We start from the raw sequence: 16,124 nt of genomic DNA on the forward strand, positions 1-16,124 counted from the left end.
AACACATGAATAACACGAAAAATATTCAGAATAACAATGGTGAAATATTCCTAAACCCTCGATAATACACCAATAACACATGAATAATGCATAAAATATTCAGAATAACATGGGGGAATATTCTTATGCGATGAAATATTCATATAATGCATCGGTCGGGCTGAGTCACGTGTTTTCATTAATTTTTTTATTTTTTATGTAAGTAGGCTCGGAATTCCACGTGTCTGCGCGAGATTGGACTCCATAAGCAGCTCTGCATGCGGAGTCCTGATGTAATAATTTTTCCAAATCAAATGTTTCGACAAGGTAATCCAACAAGACTAAGAACGCTCAGCTTCAACATATCAAGGCACTCAAATGTCCATTAAACGTCATTTGATAAAGAGGATCTCTCTGGGTCATACAATCAAGAGTGGCTTGGATTCATTTCTTATATCCAACTTGGCTTTTATAAATAGAGCCCTACCTTCCTCATGAGAAGAGACCTAAACCGTAGGCAAGAGAATGACCAGAGTCTACGGAAGAGGGAGCAGCAACCAAACATCGTGCACCGCTGACCCAATCAACTTTGGTCGCCACTGCCGCTTCTAGTCGCCGCCAACTCCAACTTTTGTCGCCGCTTCCGATCGATCGTCACCAACTCCAGTTGTCTCCGCCTCCGACTGCCACCATCGTTTCCAACAACTGTCGTTTGCGACAAACTCCGATAACCTTCGCCTCTCGCCTCCTCCGATCATATTACTGCCTCAGACCACTGCTATCTTAGGCCACCCTCAAGTCAACTCTGATTTACACCGACTTCAGCCAACTCAAGCCACCCCGTTCTGCCAACTTTGACCACCACTGTCTCTAGCCAACCTTAGCCACTGCCACCTTCAACCAACTAGCCATCGCCACCTTTAGCCAACTTTGGCCTCCAACCACTTCTTATCGTGGGGCAACAAGTTTTTCTGTACACAAACATTGTAATCAGATGAACTATGTAATTGTTTCTCGTCTGTGGGGCAAGAGGTTGTACATTTTATCTCATAGTGAAATATTTTAGCAGGGCAAAATCCCGTGATTTTTTTTCTTTTTCGAGTTTTCAATGTAAAAACTCATGATATTTTTGTTGGTTATATTTTTTCATCTTAGCGTGTGTTGGACTCTCATACAACACCAAGACGATTATTTATTATTCTATCGCTTTAAATTTCTTTGCACACATCATTCCTGATGATGACTGATCAAAGAAAGCATTTTCAAGAGAAACGATAATTAAGACAAGATCTTATCAGAAAAAAATTTATAATGCCCAAGTTGGAGAAAAAAATATTATTTTGGGATCCATGTATAAATATAATAATTTTATCTATATATTGAAATGTATGAACAAATGATTAAAAAAAAAATCACATGAATATACAAAAAAAAAAAACAATCACTCATCATCACCGCCACCATCTTTATAAACATCATCAACAATATCATCGTTTATCTCTTATTTCTCATCGAGTTTTTGAAACAGCTCAAATTATGTTGAAGATTTTTTTTTTAATTCTTTCTTGTATTCGGCATAACACATTCCTTAATAGCTATGACAGGTTCTTCATTTTATATATTTTAACATTTAAAAAAACTCAAATTTTATATGCTATTAACACCACGCGACACGAGTAGTGAGAAATTTAGAGGAAGTCAATCTCAAGAGCTTTTGTAAGTCTTCATTGGCCATATATAGGATGAGGCCATCCCAAACAACATTCAACCAATGTATAGCCCATATTTCAAATTTGATTAAGAATAATATCAAATCAAATAAATCAATAGCTCCAATGATCAATTACAATAGTACCCCACTTACTCCAAAATAAATGCAAGTTGTAAGATGTGATCTTAAACAACAAGAACAGGACCATTTTCAAGAGGGGTATTTTTATAAAACAAATTAATGAAAGGATATTTGTAAAAAAAATATGAAAATGAGATAGTTTCTCAAGTATTGGGCAACTACAACCCCTAAACGTTATTTGTAAATAGGTCTCATTATTTGTACACAGCACATGTTCTACTTGCTAAAAAAACTCCCGTTCAATTCGTTCGGTAAGAACTAAAAGCAAATTGAGTTTGAACAGTTATTTTAAGTATATTTTATTAAGGAGTCAAACACAAATAAAATTTTGTTCAATCATATTTGGCACATTATACACTCTACACGTTTAGCTTAAATTCAAACAAGCCTAAAATAATGTATACAAGAAGTTTTTTTGGGCCCGCAAATTGATAGGATAAATAATAAATAATGTTATGTCACCCTAAATCAAGATGATACAATCCAAAATATATAAAAGAAAAACACATACAATTCAAAAGGTAGGCTCTAACTCAAAGATTAAAGACAATAATCATACATATCATCACCCTAAACATACTAAACCTTATTTATACCTTACAATAATAACTAACAAATGATTAAATTGCCCTTTTAGTCTGGCACCTAACATAAGTCTTTAAATTTGTGAGCATGGCTTCGGCTTAGTGGAGCACGAGGCGGGCAACATCATAGGCACCAGTCTATCACAAACCTTTCCTTGTGTGTTTAGCATGACAGAAACAATTGGAGAAGAACATGAGGAAAGTGAGATTAACGTATGAGAGATTTACATAACTAGCACATAATTCTTATGTATCTACATATCTCTGTGATCAAAAAGATTTTAGCGTTGTGTGTAAATATTAAAGTTTAGATGTGAGAAACATAAATACATAAGAATTGTGTGCCATGTATTTAAATGCCCCATTTATTTGTAATTTCCTGCAATACTACATGCTCAATTGTCAATCGCCACTTGAGAAAGAAGGCTCTCACCTCTCTTGGTCCCAGAAGGAAATAAAGAGAACGTAGAACAGATTCTTAAGTCTAAGCCTATTCTCCTGTTTATAGATGCCAAGGCAACGTTTCGGGACTTCCATCATTGGAAAAATAAAAGGAATACTTATATACATACCACTCAATTCCTATGTATTTACATATCTAACACCTAAACTTCATTTTTTACATATATGCCACCTTGCCTGTGCATGAAAAAGTGTATTTCACTGTTTTAAAAGTCAATTAGTGGTATTTTTTTATAAATATAAAAAGTAAATCTTTACAGCAACCTAGCAGAATATAGGGTCAGTTAATTGATTTAAAGATTATCCACTGGCATAAACTTGTCAGAGTGATAGTTAACCAACAATATAAATGATTATAGAACGTAAATGCAATGATATTTATAAGTTTATTTACCAAAAATGAAATTTAATTGTACAAAAATTCATTTAATAAGAGCGATAAGAGAAGCATTTTATAAAATTAATACCTGGATAACTTCGGTCACTCTTTCAAAAACATTTGACGCAAAAATAAAAACCTGAAAAAATCAAGAAATCATAAGGTGAGTTTAACAGAAATAAAATCAGTCCGGGGAACATAGAAAATAATAGAGGGGTGCAATTTAATTTTATAAAAATGACATGATTAATGACTGTATGCACCAAAAATACTAGCACGAATTTCAAAAAAAATGAATGACCAAGATGAAAGAGTTTCCTCTCGGGGTAAGCAATCAACTCACGATTCAAGGCCAAGCATAAAGCGGCGTCTCCAAACCCAGGATAGATTTTGTCACTAGAGCTACTACTACTAAAATTACAATCCATGTCATCAGTTTTAGTTCTACTCAAATGAAGGTCTTTAGACTCCAATGTAGACCTTCATAATTCAAGTTTTTCCTGGGCTTTTTCTCTCGCTTTTTCACAAGAAGGATATCATCAGCAAAAAGCATACACCAAGCTACATCCTCCTGTAAATGTCCAGTAAAACCATCCATATCTAAAGCAAAAAGATATGGGCTCAAAACCGATCCCTGATGTAATCCAACAGAAATAGGAAAATATTTTGTCAATCCTCCTTCAATTCGCACACAAGTAACCGCTCTAACATACATATCTTTAGTGACTTGAATGTAAATCAAATCAACACCTTTCTTCTCAAGAACGCTTCAAAGGACATCTCTTGGAACCTTATCGAAATCTTTTTCTAAATCAATAAAAATCAAATGTAGATCCTCCTTATTATCTCTAAATTTCTCCATCAAACCTCTCAATAAATGTATAGCTTCCATGGTAAACCTGCCCGGCATAAAACCAATTTGATTATGAGAAATCTTTGTAATACGTCTTAATATGTTCAATTACCCTCTCCCATACATTTAAAGTACGACACATCTTAACTCCTCTATAATTGGCACACTCTTGTGCATCCCCTTTATTCTTAAAAATGGGGAAAAAATACTCTTTCTCCACTCCTCAGACATCTTTTTAGTTTTTAAAATAATATTAAAGAGTTTAGCAAGTCAAGAAACTCCCAAATCTCCCAAATATTTCCACATTTCAATTGGGATATCATCAGGTCCTACAAACTTTTCACCCTTCATTTTCTTTAAAGTCTTCTCAACTTCTTTTTTACTAATGCGATAGTAAAAATGAAACGTTTTATTATTATTAACGATATTAAGATCACTAAGTTCGATCGTATTATCAGAAACTTAATTAAAAATTTTATCAAAATAGCTCACTCACTTGTATTGAATATCTTTTTCTATGAAAAAACTTTCTGATTTTCATCTTTAATACAATTTACTTGGGTTAAATCTTTACTTTTCTTTTTTCTTTGTTTAGGTAGTTTATACATACATTTTTCACCCTCCTTAGTACCTAAGCTATCATAAAGATCACCAAAAGCAGAATTTTTAGCGTCAGAGAAAGTTCTTTTAGACTCCTTACGATGTGGGATGTTCATGAAGATGCATCTTCATGTGGGATAGTTCTTTTAGACCCTTGCCACAAGCAACATTTTAAACATCCCACATGTCTTTAATGACTTGAATGTAAGTCAAATCAACACCTTTCTTCTCAAGAATTTTTAGCGTCAAATCAACATTTTGAATGTAAGTCAAATCAACACCTTTCTTCTCAAGAATTTTTAGCGTCAAATCAACATTTTGAATGTAAGTCAAATCAACACCTTTCTTCAGTTTGAACATCCCACACAGCATTTGCATCTTCATGAACATCCCAAATTTTAAAATCTTGAATTTTACTCATAAAAATAATTTTATTTTTGTCTTTTAGGTTCCTCCATCTAATTCTACGATGATGAGTCCTAGCATTTTTTATTTTACAATTTTTCATCTTAAAATCTAGAACTAATAAACGATGTTGGGTACTTAAATTTTCACTTGGAATGATCTTACCTCTTTTCTTGAATAAAGTATTAGTAATAACAAAATCAAATGCAAAAGCAAAATCTAAAATGGTTCTATCTTCTTCATTCGTCACTCCAAAACCGTAGCCACCATGAATATTTTTTAAATCTTCTACCACTCCACCGACATGTCCATTTAAATCTCCTCCAATAAAAATTCTTTCTTCAAGAGGTATCATTTATATTAAGTCTTCTAAGTCATTCAAGAATTTAACTTTAGTCCCTAAATCTAGACCTACTTGAGAAGCATAAGCACTTATAAAATTAAAAATCTTAGTATCAATAATAACCTTAAGGGCTAAAATTCTATCATCAAGTCTATTTATTTTTACAACATTATCTTTCAAACTCTTATCTATAATTACACCTAAACCATTTCTAGTGCAACTCTTACCACAATACCAATGTTTAAAGCCTGAATTATCAATTTTCATAGCATTTTTCTCCCACCCATTTAGTTTCTTGAATAGATAAGATATTGATCATTCTATGAATCATAATATCAACTAATTTCATTAATTTTCCATTGAGAGTACGGATATTCCATAATATTATCCTAATTTTAGTTTCATTAATTTCATGGACTAACTTATTTACCCTCATCTGTCTGTAATGTGGGAAACTTTGCTTGTTTGACACTACATCCAGGCGTCGGTGTAGAGATCCTTACACATTTTTTACTGTATTGAGGTCATACAGCGCGTCGCTTCCAGAGGACGTCCTAGCACTTACACAATGGTTGAAAGGATTCATGTCATGATTATTTTTTTCAACAAATTTTACGCGGGTTGTCGACTATGCAACCCTCATTTTTTCACATTCGGGCTTGGGACCGACAATGACAGTGTTCAACATATGTAATGTGCATGCACAATAAATTAACTACAAAATAAAGACAGTTAATTGAGCAGCACGACATATAAATGCAAGTATATGAATATCACTACATAAAACTAAAACATAATCAATGATATAAAAGATTATCCTAAAAAAGCCTCTACAAATATCAAGAAAAATACCGCAAAGAAAAAAGTGTGTAAGAGTTGGTTAAAGTTGTTTTTATCACATTCTCTCATTTTACGGGTCCCATACTCGCTAAACTTGGGTGAAGTTGCAAATCGACTAGATCAATCCTAGCACACATTAAGCTAAATACACAAGAGTCGTCACCCCTTTAGTCTCAAAACATACATTGATTTGATCAATCGATTGATTTTTGTTCTATATTTCCCCTTCCCTCACAATCTTATTCTCCATTTGAACCTTCACATCTTGCAACAATCACAATCTCTATTTAATCATGTGCATAGTGTCATGATCATCAACACGATCATGGTTCTCCTTCGATGGTATGTCATATCACAATTGTATGTTTTATTTTATTGGTTTAATTGATCAAATTGATTCAATTAGTTGGAGAAAAAAAATCTCTAGTCGACTATATTAAATTTAGTGGTATTCAATTAAGTTTAAGGTTAATTTTTTAATGAGCTAATTAGGGTTATAGTCAGTTTAATTCGATTGATTGACAAATTTATTAAACAAATTAAACTAAATCAAATCATAGAAAAAAACAAACCAACAGAATCACAAGTAGAATCAAACCAAACAGAATCATAATGTAATTTGATTTATTTGATTTGTATCTAGTTTAACCAAAATTTGAGAAAACAAAATTGGTTTAGATAATGCAAAGACCAAAATCAAATTAAAATATAAAGATAAATTGAGAAGGTAAACCCAATTATTAACACTCACACACATGATAATGACATCTCTACTTTAGGTCTAACCAAATTTTTTTTAAAACCGAACCAAATTAACCTTAATTCAAAATGAGAAACCTAAGTAACTTTTAAGAAACCAAACCAATCCAATCAATATACATGGTACAATTCTTTTTTTTTTTTTTTGTATGAATCAATTAAAGCGCATCCTTGGTACAATTCTTTTTTTTTTTTGTATGAATCAATTAAAGCGCATCCTTAGGGCTAATTAATTTTTTTTAGATTTTGAAATTGAATTAATCATATTGAGTTAAATTAATTTGATTTTATTTGAATGGGAGAGAAATTGGAAAGTCTTATGCACCCAACTTTATTGAAAAGATGCTACTTCTGAAACCTCTTATAAACTGTCTCATCGTCATCTCCTATACATTTTTCTCTCCCCATGCTAATGGAACAACATTTAAAAGGCTTAAACAAAAATTTTGTTAACAATGATTCTTCACAAGACCGATTATTGCATCAGGACACCGGACGCAAATTTGCGTCCAGAGCCCAATGGGCACTTGCGGCAAGTGGGTCTCACTCTAATACACTGGTTAGGTGGGTTAGGTGGGTTTTTTATAGCGGTGAGTCCCACTTGCCATGCGACACACTCCCACTGGACTCCGAACGCAAGAGTCCAAATGTAACCTGACATATGTTTGGGGCAGGGTAAAGGTAGTTGTAAACAAGTTGCAATGAAAGAAATTTTTTTGAAAATTAATGTGGGTATAATAACTATTTTTTGAAAAAAATATAAGATAAATTTTAAAGAATTGACAGAGAAAGTTGTAGGCAAATAAATGTGTAGTAGCGGTCTAAAAATTAAAGTAATAAAAAGTTGCCCTAAACAAATCCAAATACAGCCTTTGTATGCTAGCCTATATGCCACCACATCAAACTTCCCTCATAACTTGCCGCCTTGGCCACCTTTAGCACTTGTACAACTAGAAGACAGACGATTCAAGAAACTTAGGAAGAACTTTGTCTCTCCCTATGTCGTGCCTTGCATTGCTACAAATTCAATCCAAGAGAGCCAATTCATCGACCCTTGCCACGAGCAGCAAATGTCACATACAACGCTTCGACTCTCACTAGTAATGGTATATGCCCATCGACTTTAGTCCTACAACTGCTAAACATCATAAATCTTGTAGATTGCACACCCACTGACCCATTCACTCATCTCATAGGTACTCACCATGTATGGGTCTCAATCATTTTGATTGATGTAAAATTATAAAGTAAAGCCTCAAATTATACTATAAATAAATTGATAATTAGATGTTTTTATAATTCTAAATACTTTTCTTTTAATTTTTTAAACTGCAAAAGATCATTGTCTTGCATGGAGTAGTGGGACTAGTTAACTTTCTTTAAAATTTCATTGTTATATATAAAGAGCCCCACTGACTCCTATATGTTGAAATAATACATGCTTGAAACAAAGGCTTTCTTTGAACTAGCCAGATTTCTATCCTGGCTATTCAACCTGGCCATATCAAGCTAGTTCAACTGAAGTCAAAATTTTTTGAGGGATTTACATGCATAGCACATATTTATTTATATATTTAACATATAAGTTTTGATATTCATTTTTATAACATTCAAATCATCACAACAAAATAAAAAATGCACCAAAAATAAATTTTTAAAGTGAAACATAATTTTCATGAATATATTTTGATGTGACTTAGATGTTGAAGTGTTCGTACACCCAACATATCCTAAAACAAGCTAAAGGTAGATTGATCCAACCAAGGTACCGGAGTGAAGTAATCAGACAGGCTTAAGATGGCACTGCCAACAAGATGAAGGTGAACTTGCCAACTGGGTTCAATAAGGACTTAACCATCAAAGCATATGTATAACTCACTAGCGCCATGATGAATAACTGAGCAAACTGAGCTCAGTCAATGTCTTAAGCTTAAAAGCTGCTCGGTTACTACTGCCAGAGAAAGTAAGCCACCTCACCTCCTTCCGATTCAGCGGTTGACTGCTAATCTGAGTTCTCATAATATAAGTCTAGTATTTTATAAGGGATAATTGATAGGTATCACTTTGTACTCTTTACTCTTGTACCTCATTATGTAGCTTTTCCTGTTATGCTCAAATCATGATCCAGCCTTAAAAATAAGAGGGTCCTAAGAAAGGTCAGGGGTTATGCAATCTAACCAAAAACTCTTTTACAACTTAAACTAATATAGTGAAGATTTTAAGAGCTTCTCCGTCCCTCCTCTCTTCTGTCTCTCTCTCCACCCTTTCCCTCCATGCTAGGTAAGGTTATGATATAATCTAACGGACAAATCAGGATTCAACAATGTTATATATATAAATATGAAAATTTAGGTTATAGATATGTAAATACATGAGAGGTGTGTGCTATGTATGCAAATCCCCTTGTTTTTCTTTTCATTTTTGTGACAGGTTGTAAATCGTTTGTTCCTCTTAATATGAGTTTTGCATTGGCCATCCTGAAAATGACGAGATACCTGCTGAGTGAGAAATTGAGAGCAAGTGAAAATAGTGAATCAGCCGCTATCTCCAGAATACTCACTTTCACTTATCTCTATCTTTTTCATAACTACAGATTGAGAGAAAGTGAAAATAAAGAGCGAACCAAAACATCTTATGCATCTGCTCTTCTTATAAAAGCTTTCAAAGACTCACCTGCTGATCTCAATCTTCTTCTATATAGCTTCCTTTCTTCTGAGCTACCTTTCACCGTACCTTCCAACCAGAGCAGCATCCAATCCTCAACCAATAATGATATTTACACTCTCTTTTACATGAATAGAATTCCAAATCTCAATCTCCTTGAACAATAAGATCGATCACCATGAAATGGTAGACACAAGCTATAAGCTCACGAGCCATTTCCCTTTATAAATGACACTCACGTTGAGCACCATAACCCACATCCTTTCTCGACATAACCCAGCTACTACCCGGTGGCCTCTTCACTCTTCTCTCCTCCATCTCCCTCCTTATCTTCTCGGCCTCCTCAAACCTCCCAACCGCAGCGTAAGTATTGGCCAACAACATAAAATTCCCAGAATTTTCCGGCTCTATCGCAAACAGCTCTTTTGCTGCAATCTCTGCGAGCTTAACATCTCCGTATTTCCTGCAAGCCCCCAGCAGTGCCCCCCATGCCCTCGCAGTTGCCTTTACGGGCATGTTCACTAGAATTTCATACCCCTCCCAAACTCTCCCAGCTCTGCTCATAACATCCACCAAACACGAGTAATGATCGCTCCCAGCTTCTAAGCCGTGAACCTTGGTGATGACCTCGAAGTACCTCAATGCATCATCGGCAAGACCAGCATGGCTGCAGGCCTTCAGAACGGCAAGGAACATGATCCCATCCGGATGCACGCCGTCGGCTTCCATTTCTCGAAAGACATGCATTGCATTGCCAGCGTCACCATGGAAAGCGTAAGCAGAAACCATGGAGCTCCAGACGACCACATCCCTGTCAGGCATTTGGTCGAATACTTCACGGGCATAGACCAGACAACCGCACCGGCCATAGGCTTCGACCAGCATGCTTCCGAGGTGGGCGTTTCTGTCGATGCAGCTTCGGAAACCGTAACAGTGGATCTCTTTGATTGAGCTCAGCGAGCCTATGGTGAGACAAACTGGAAGGAGAGCGAGAAGCGTCATGAGGTTAGGTCTCAAACCAGAGGCCCGCATTCTCTCGTAAAACTCCATTGCTCGACCGGAGCTGTCTTCGGACTCTGAAAGAGCTGCGATTATGGGATTGTAGGAAGACTCCGTGGAGGGAACGTCCATGACCTCCAACAGTTTCAGAGCATTGGCGATATCGTTCGCGTGTGAGTAGAGAGAGATCATGGCGTTCCAGACGACAGCGTTCCTTTGGGGAGATTCGTCGAATGCCTGGCGGGCGTCCGCCAAAGAGACGCACTTCCCATAGGCATCGACGAGGGAGGAGGAGATGAAGGGGTTGGAGAGGAGGCCGGACTTGAGAGAGTGAGTATGGAGGGAAGCGATGGAGCTGGGAAGGCGGAGGGCTGCGGAGGATTTAAGGGCTAGGGGGAAGGCGAATGGGTCGAGGACGAGGTCCGGCGCGGCGAACATTTGGGAGAAGAGGGTGAGGGCTTGGTGGTGGCGGCCATTGTTCACGTAGGAGGTGAGGAGTCTGGTGAGATTGACGAGCTTCTGATGGTTCGACTGGAGTGCGGCGGCCATTGCTGCAACAGAAATATTTTTTAAGGATTTCCTTATGGACCTAACCCCAGCAATAATATGGAATTCTCTGGCTTTCTCCTTATTCCGCCGCACCTCTGGGAGGAAATTTTGTCCGATTAATGGAATTAATCAGATTTTTACTTTAAAAAAAATTGATTTGCCATCAATAATTTTTATATTTATGCACGAATCTTAATAAATTTACAGTAGGAACTGTTTTAAATTTAAACTTAAAGAGCATAAGAGCCCTATTTTTAACAAATTTATTGTTAATTTTGCTGCATATCGGAAAATTCTTCGTACTAGAGCTATAATTTAACTTCGTATTGCATGAAAATCCATCACATATATAAAGAATAAAAAAGCAGTTGGAGGAGACATATTTTTGGGTGAAAAAATCTTAAGCATAAAAAAAAAATCAAAAGATAAAGCCCGATCAAAATAATACACTGGGTTTTAATGATTAAGTTCATTCTTATCATGAATTAGAGAAGCTGAAATTGTAATCATGATATTACAAATGTATAATAGTAGTTCGGTTATAATAGTCATGATTGGGCTATAGCATAAATAACCCTCACACTTCTAAAATTGTGTTTTTCTCATGTTGGGCACTTCACCGACACATGTTTTGTAGCCTCCCGGACTACAAACTATATGTTTGATTTTTTTGGGGTTTGAATATGTCCAAGACTCCTCAACACCGCATCAGACATAGGGTCCATTTGGGGCAGCTTATCCATTTCAGGATAAGCTACTTATCCTGAAACGGGTCATGGGGTTCGGTCCGTGGTCTGCGTTTATTGTAAAAACCCAAACGCGGTTTCGGATAAGCTGACGAAACGCGTGAACCAAAAGGTACGACGGCGTTTTGAAAACGCCGCCCGAACTTATAAACTGCCCCAAACGGGCCCATAATCTTCACACAATTTCGAGAAAAAACGATGCACGAGAAGTAGAAAGTTATAAATATACATATAGTCATAATTATACCTCATACTTGAAAGTGTTTACTCTCTCGTCATGTTGAAACTTCTTCTTACTTTTGTCAAAATTGAGAGTCGAATGTGCATCTAATATTCACTGAAACCAAACATTAGTAGTTCTCACTTTATAATCGTAGGATTTTTCTAAATTTTAATTGATAAATTGGATGAATTCTTTTCAAACATATCATACATCTAATTTAAAATTTTAATTTTAAAAGTATGAGGTTTTATAATATGAGCTAAATTTATGAAGTTAAATTTTAATGTTACATAAATTTTGTGATGTCTTTAATAAAGAATAATAAAAATAATATTTATTATATATTGATAATTAATTAAACATAAAAATGTGTCTATGACGCATTGTGTCGTTTCAATATCCCTGTGTGATGTTTGTGCTTCATAGGCTACAAAAAATGTGGTTGATCATGAAGGCTATAATCGCTGGTTACTATTGAGACATTTGGTTACATTATGATGTTGTTGGAAACTATAATAGTAGTAGTTAATCACAAATGTTATAGTTGGTTGTTGCATAGACAGTAGTTGGCCACAAGACCGAGGTTGGAAGCTGCAATTTCTTCAATTAGTCATAAAGATTAGATTTGATGATTGCAATAGTGTCAGTTGACCATATAGGTCATATTTAAAGTTATAACAGTAGCAGTTGGTGACTGCAATATCGTTAGTTGGTCATATATACCGTAGTTGATAACTGTAAAAGTGCTAGTTGGTTATAGAGGTCACAGTTAGATGTTGTAATATCAATAGTTGGTCACATAAATTATAGTTGGTTACTGCAATGTCGTCAATTGACCACATATGACGTAGTTGGTTGTTGCAATAGCATTAGTTGGTCACAAATATCATAGTTAAAATTTGTAGTAGTAGTTGGTCATATAGGTCGTAGTTGGGGCCTAAAATAGTGTTAGTTGACCACAGAGGTCATAGTTGAAAACTATAATAGTAATTTGTCACATAAGCTGTAGTCGACCCTTACCTCAAAATGGGGTTACAGTTTTGCAATTGACACTACATTTATAAATATACAACATAAAGAAAGATAAATATGTAATCATTATCTTGCTACAATAGTCATAGACAGTGGTTGTCAATGGGCGATTGTCGACGATGATAGTTGGTAACTATTGGTGGTGGTCGACGATGGTTAACAGTTATGAAGGCTAGAAGTTATCGTCGGGTCTTAATATGAATATTAAAAGTTACATCCATATCTGAGATATATTGTTTTAAAGCATGTGTCTTCAACGACAGGAGGTGAGAGGTGGCCGACGGGTAGTGGTCAACGGGCGATGGTCAGTAGTTACAAAGGCTTAAAGTTATCGATGGATCTTCAATAAAAAAATTTACATTATGACCGTATTTGCGATACAACGTTAACAAGTAGAGGTCACCTACGACGGCGAGTGGGGGTGGTTGGGGGTGTTCGACAATGACTTAAAGATGATGGTCGGCGACTACGAAGGTCTAAAGTTATTGTCGGTTCATCAATATAATGTTATATGTTACAACTATATTTAGGATATAATATTAGCCAACAAAGTCACAAATAGAGGGGAGTAGGGGCAACCGGTGGTGGTTAATGGCGACCGACGGGTGGTAGTCAACATCAGTCGAAGACTACAAAAACCAAAAGTTATCATCAGATCTTCGATCCAGAATAGGCGTTGGAATTTCTTCTCCATCTCCTCCCCTCTCAAGTGAAGAGATGGAGTATTTATAGGCTCTAAGAGGATGTTTTAATCATTTGGCAAATAACCTCCCCAACCACCTGATCGGTCGACCTATATTGACCCCTTAATCATAAATAGCTTTATGATGTTTGGAATGCCTTAAAGATCTCAGAATTGACAATTTTTATGCTTTTTGGATTCTTCTAGTTGAGAAGCTCGATTTAAATATAAATATGTCAAATTTGGTATTCATTTGACTATTTTACCATATATCTCCATGATGTTTCTGTACTTTGTGGTATAATTTCGTGAAATTTGGGGTTATTTGATATGAAAACAAAATATTAAATACTCTAAATAAATAATTTCATTTTAAATATCTATATAATTACTGTTGAAATGCACAAAGTTTTAAAATTAAATATGATTTAATTCACATAACCAATTGATTTGAAAATTTTACCACATAATTAAAAGAATGTGGAGAAATATAAAAATATTTTGATAAATAAAATATTTTCTGAAATTTTAAATTAAAATATTAATTAAATAAAAAATGAATAAAAACTTAATGAAAACAACTTCAATTAGATAGAAATTTTGGCAGTCTAAGTTAGGATGCAACTACATGCCCTCCTACAAATTTTCAAAAAATTTAAAACTTAAGAAATATTTTTATAAATTAAACCCACCTAAAAGTTATTTAAATCATGAAAAATACATATTAATTCAAAAAATTCTTCTATGATGTAAGGTTGATTCTTTTGGTGTTATCCAATTTCAAAAAGTGTTTTCATGATGATCAGAGGAGAATTTGGGTTTATTACTAATTTATAAAATTCTTAATCAAAATAAATTAACCCATGGATTAACAGGTAGTCCGAATATTACACGTAAGACATAAAAACTAGATGATCGAACCTAGACTACTTATCCCACTTAAACAAGTTATCACCGAAGTGGGAGGTGAATTTGGGGCGGTCCAGGTACGAGTCAACTCAGGTCTGCCCTCGCCCGTTGGGCCCCGATAACAAGTCAAGTGAAATGTGAATCAATGTTAACAAAAGCATGTATAATACTTTGAGTTCAACTTCAAAGCTAACTTATATCATTCTTGTGAGTTTCCCACATGACTCATAAGACTTTTCGTACATGGGTAGGAGCTCGGTCAACCCCTTTGATTTTTCTTCTAGGGTGTACAGCGATATCCAAACACATTGTTTCTTTGTGCACTTGTATTTGTTATACTTTATTGGTGTTTGCAGTGTAAATTTCATGTTTTTCATAGGCTTATTTTTGTGTTTTATGCCTAGGTAGGCTTAGATTCGTTAGGCTCTTTGGCTAAGAGAAATTTTCTACTTAACTAATATAATATTAAATTAATTTTTCAAAATCAACTCATAACCACAAAATAAAACTTAATAAACTAATTGCTTAATACAAATATTTGCTTTCACAACCCTTGTGTTGCATTAGCATGCCACTTAATTACTAGTAAACTTAAATAAAATTCAAGTAGAAACATAACAAATAGGGAAGCCATCAAACCTTATGCATAAAAGAGCATCATATTATACTTTCTTATCAGTCTCTTCGTGCCTTCACTCATTGCACATAAGTAAGAGATAAGATTTGAGAGAATCACTACACTTTTTTCAAGTGAATCTTACATTCATAGTGATTGACTTTAATGACTTTTCTAACATGCATCATATAAGGATTAGATACCCTTCACAACTCACACTAAGCATGCTAAAGTCTCGTCAATAAAAAAAATATAGTTAATTAAACATTCCTTGATCATCATTTCTGATTGATCAAATTTATTATTTTCAATTGATTTAGTTGAGTTGACTTCATATCAAATCGATAGATAAAATTTGAAGTTTTCAAATCTTAAAAATATTTTGCAATAGTTATGATAATCGAGTTATAAGTCCCAACACAATATTCTAAATAGTAACATCCTATCACTCTTCAGAACCAATGTTGGCATATGCCAATGCAAAATTGACAGTCAGGAGCCCGGTTGCTGAAAAAGAGAGATGCAAAAAGCTATTCAAATCATATATCAAGAATTTGCCCCCATTCATATGTGTTATAAGAGAAAATGTTTTCACCGGTTTTTTTAGTCCTACGCTTTCAAAAGAGAAACCGCGTATAGTCGGTCGAA

The 16,124-nt window shown here is 34.9% G+C and overlaps 1 protein-coding gene across 4 annotated transcripts in view; it reads right to left on the bottom strand.

The window, feature by feature from the left end:
- LOC110018903 (putative pentatricopeptide repeat-containing protein At1g03510) overlaps positions 1-11,351 on the bottom strand; it is a 27,309-nt gene extending 15,958 nt beyond the window's left edge. For all 4 annotated transcript variants that reach the window (XM_020716378.1, XM_020716380.1, XM_020716382.1 and 1 more), the window contains exons 1-2: positions 9,730-11,351; positions 3,345-3,395 (exon numbers count right to left, since the gene is read on the bottom strand). In XM_020716378.1, the coding sequence (XP_020572037.1) occupies positions 9,943-11,268 (1,326 nt within the window). In that variant the 5' untranslated portion in view covers positions 11,269-11,351 and the 3' untranslated portion in view covers positions 3,345-3,395; positions 9,730-9,942. The remainder of the gene's footprint in view (positions 1-3,344; positions 3,396-9,729) is intronic.
- Between the last annotated feature and the right edge of the window lie 4,773 nt (positions 11,352-16,124).

The sequence above is a fragment of the Phalaenopsis equestris genome, unplaced genomic scaffold (genome assembly GCF_001263595.1).
Source record: "Phalaenopsis equestris unplaced genomic scaffold, ASM126359v1 Scaffold000036, whole genome shotgun sequence".
NCBI classification, from domain to species: Eukaryota; Viridiplantae; Streptophyta; class Magnoliopsida; order Asparagales; family Orchidaceae; genus Phalaenopsis; species Phalaenopsis equestris.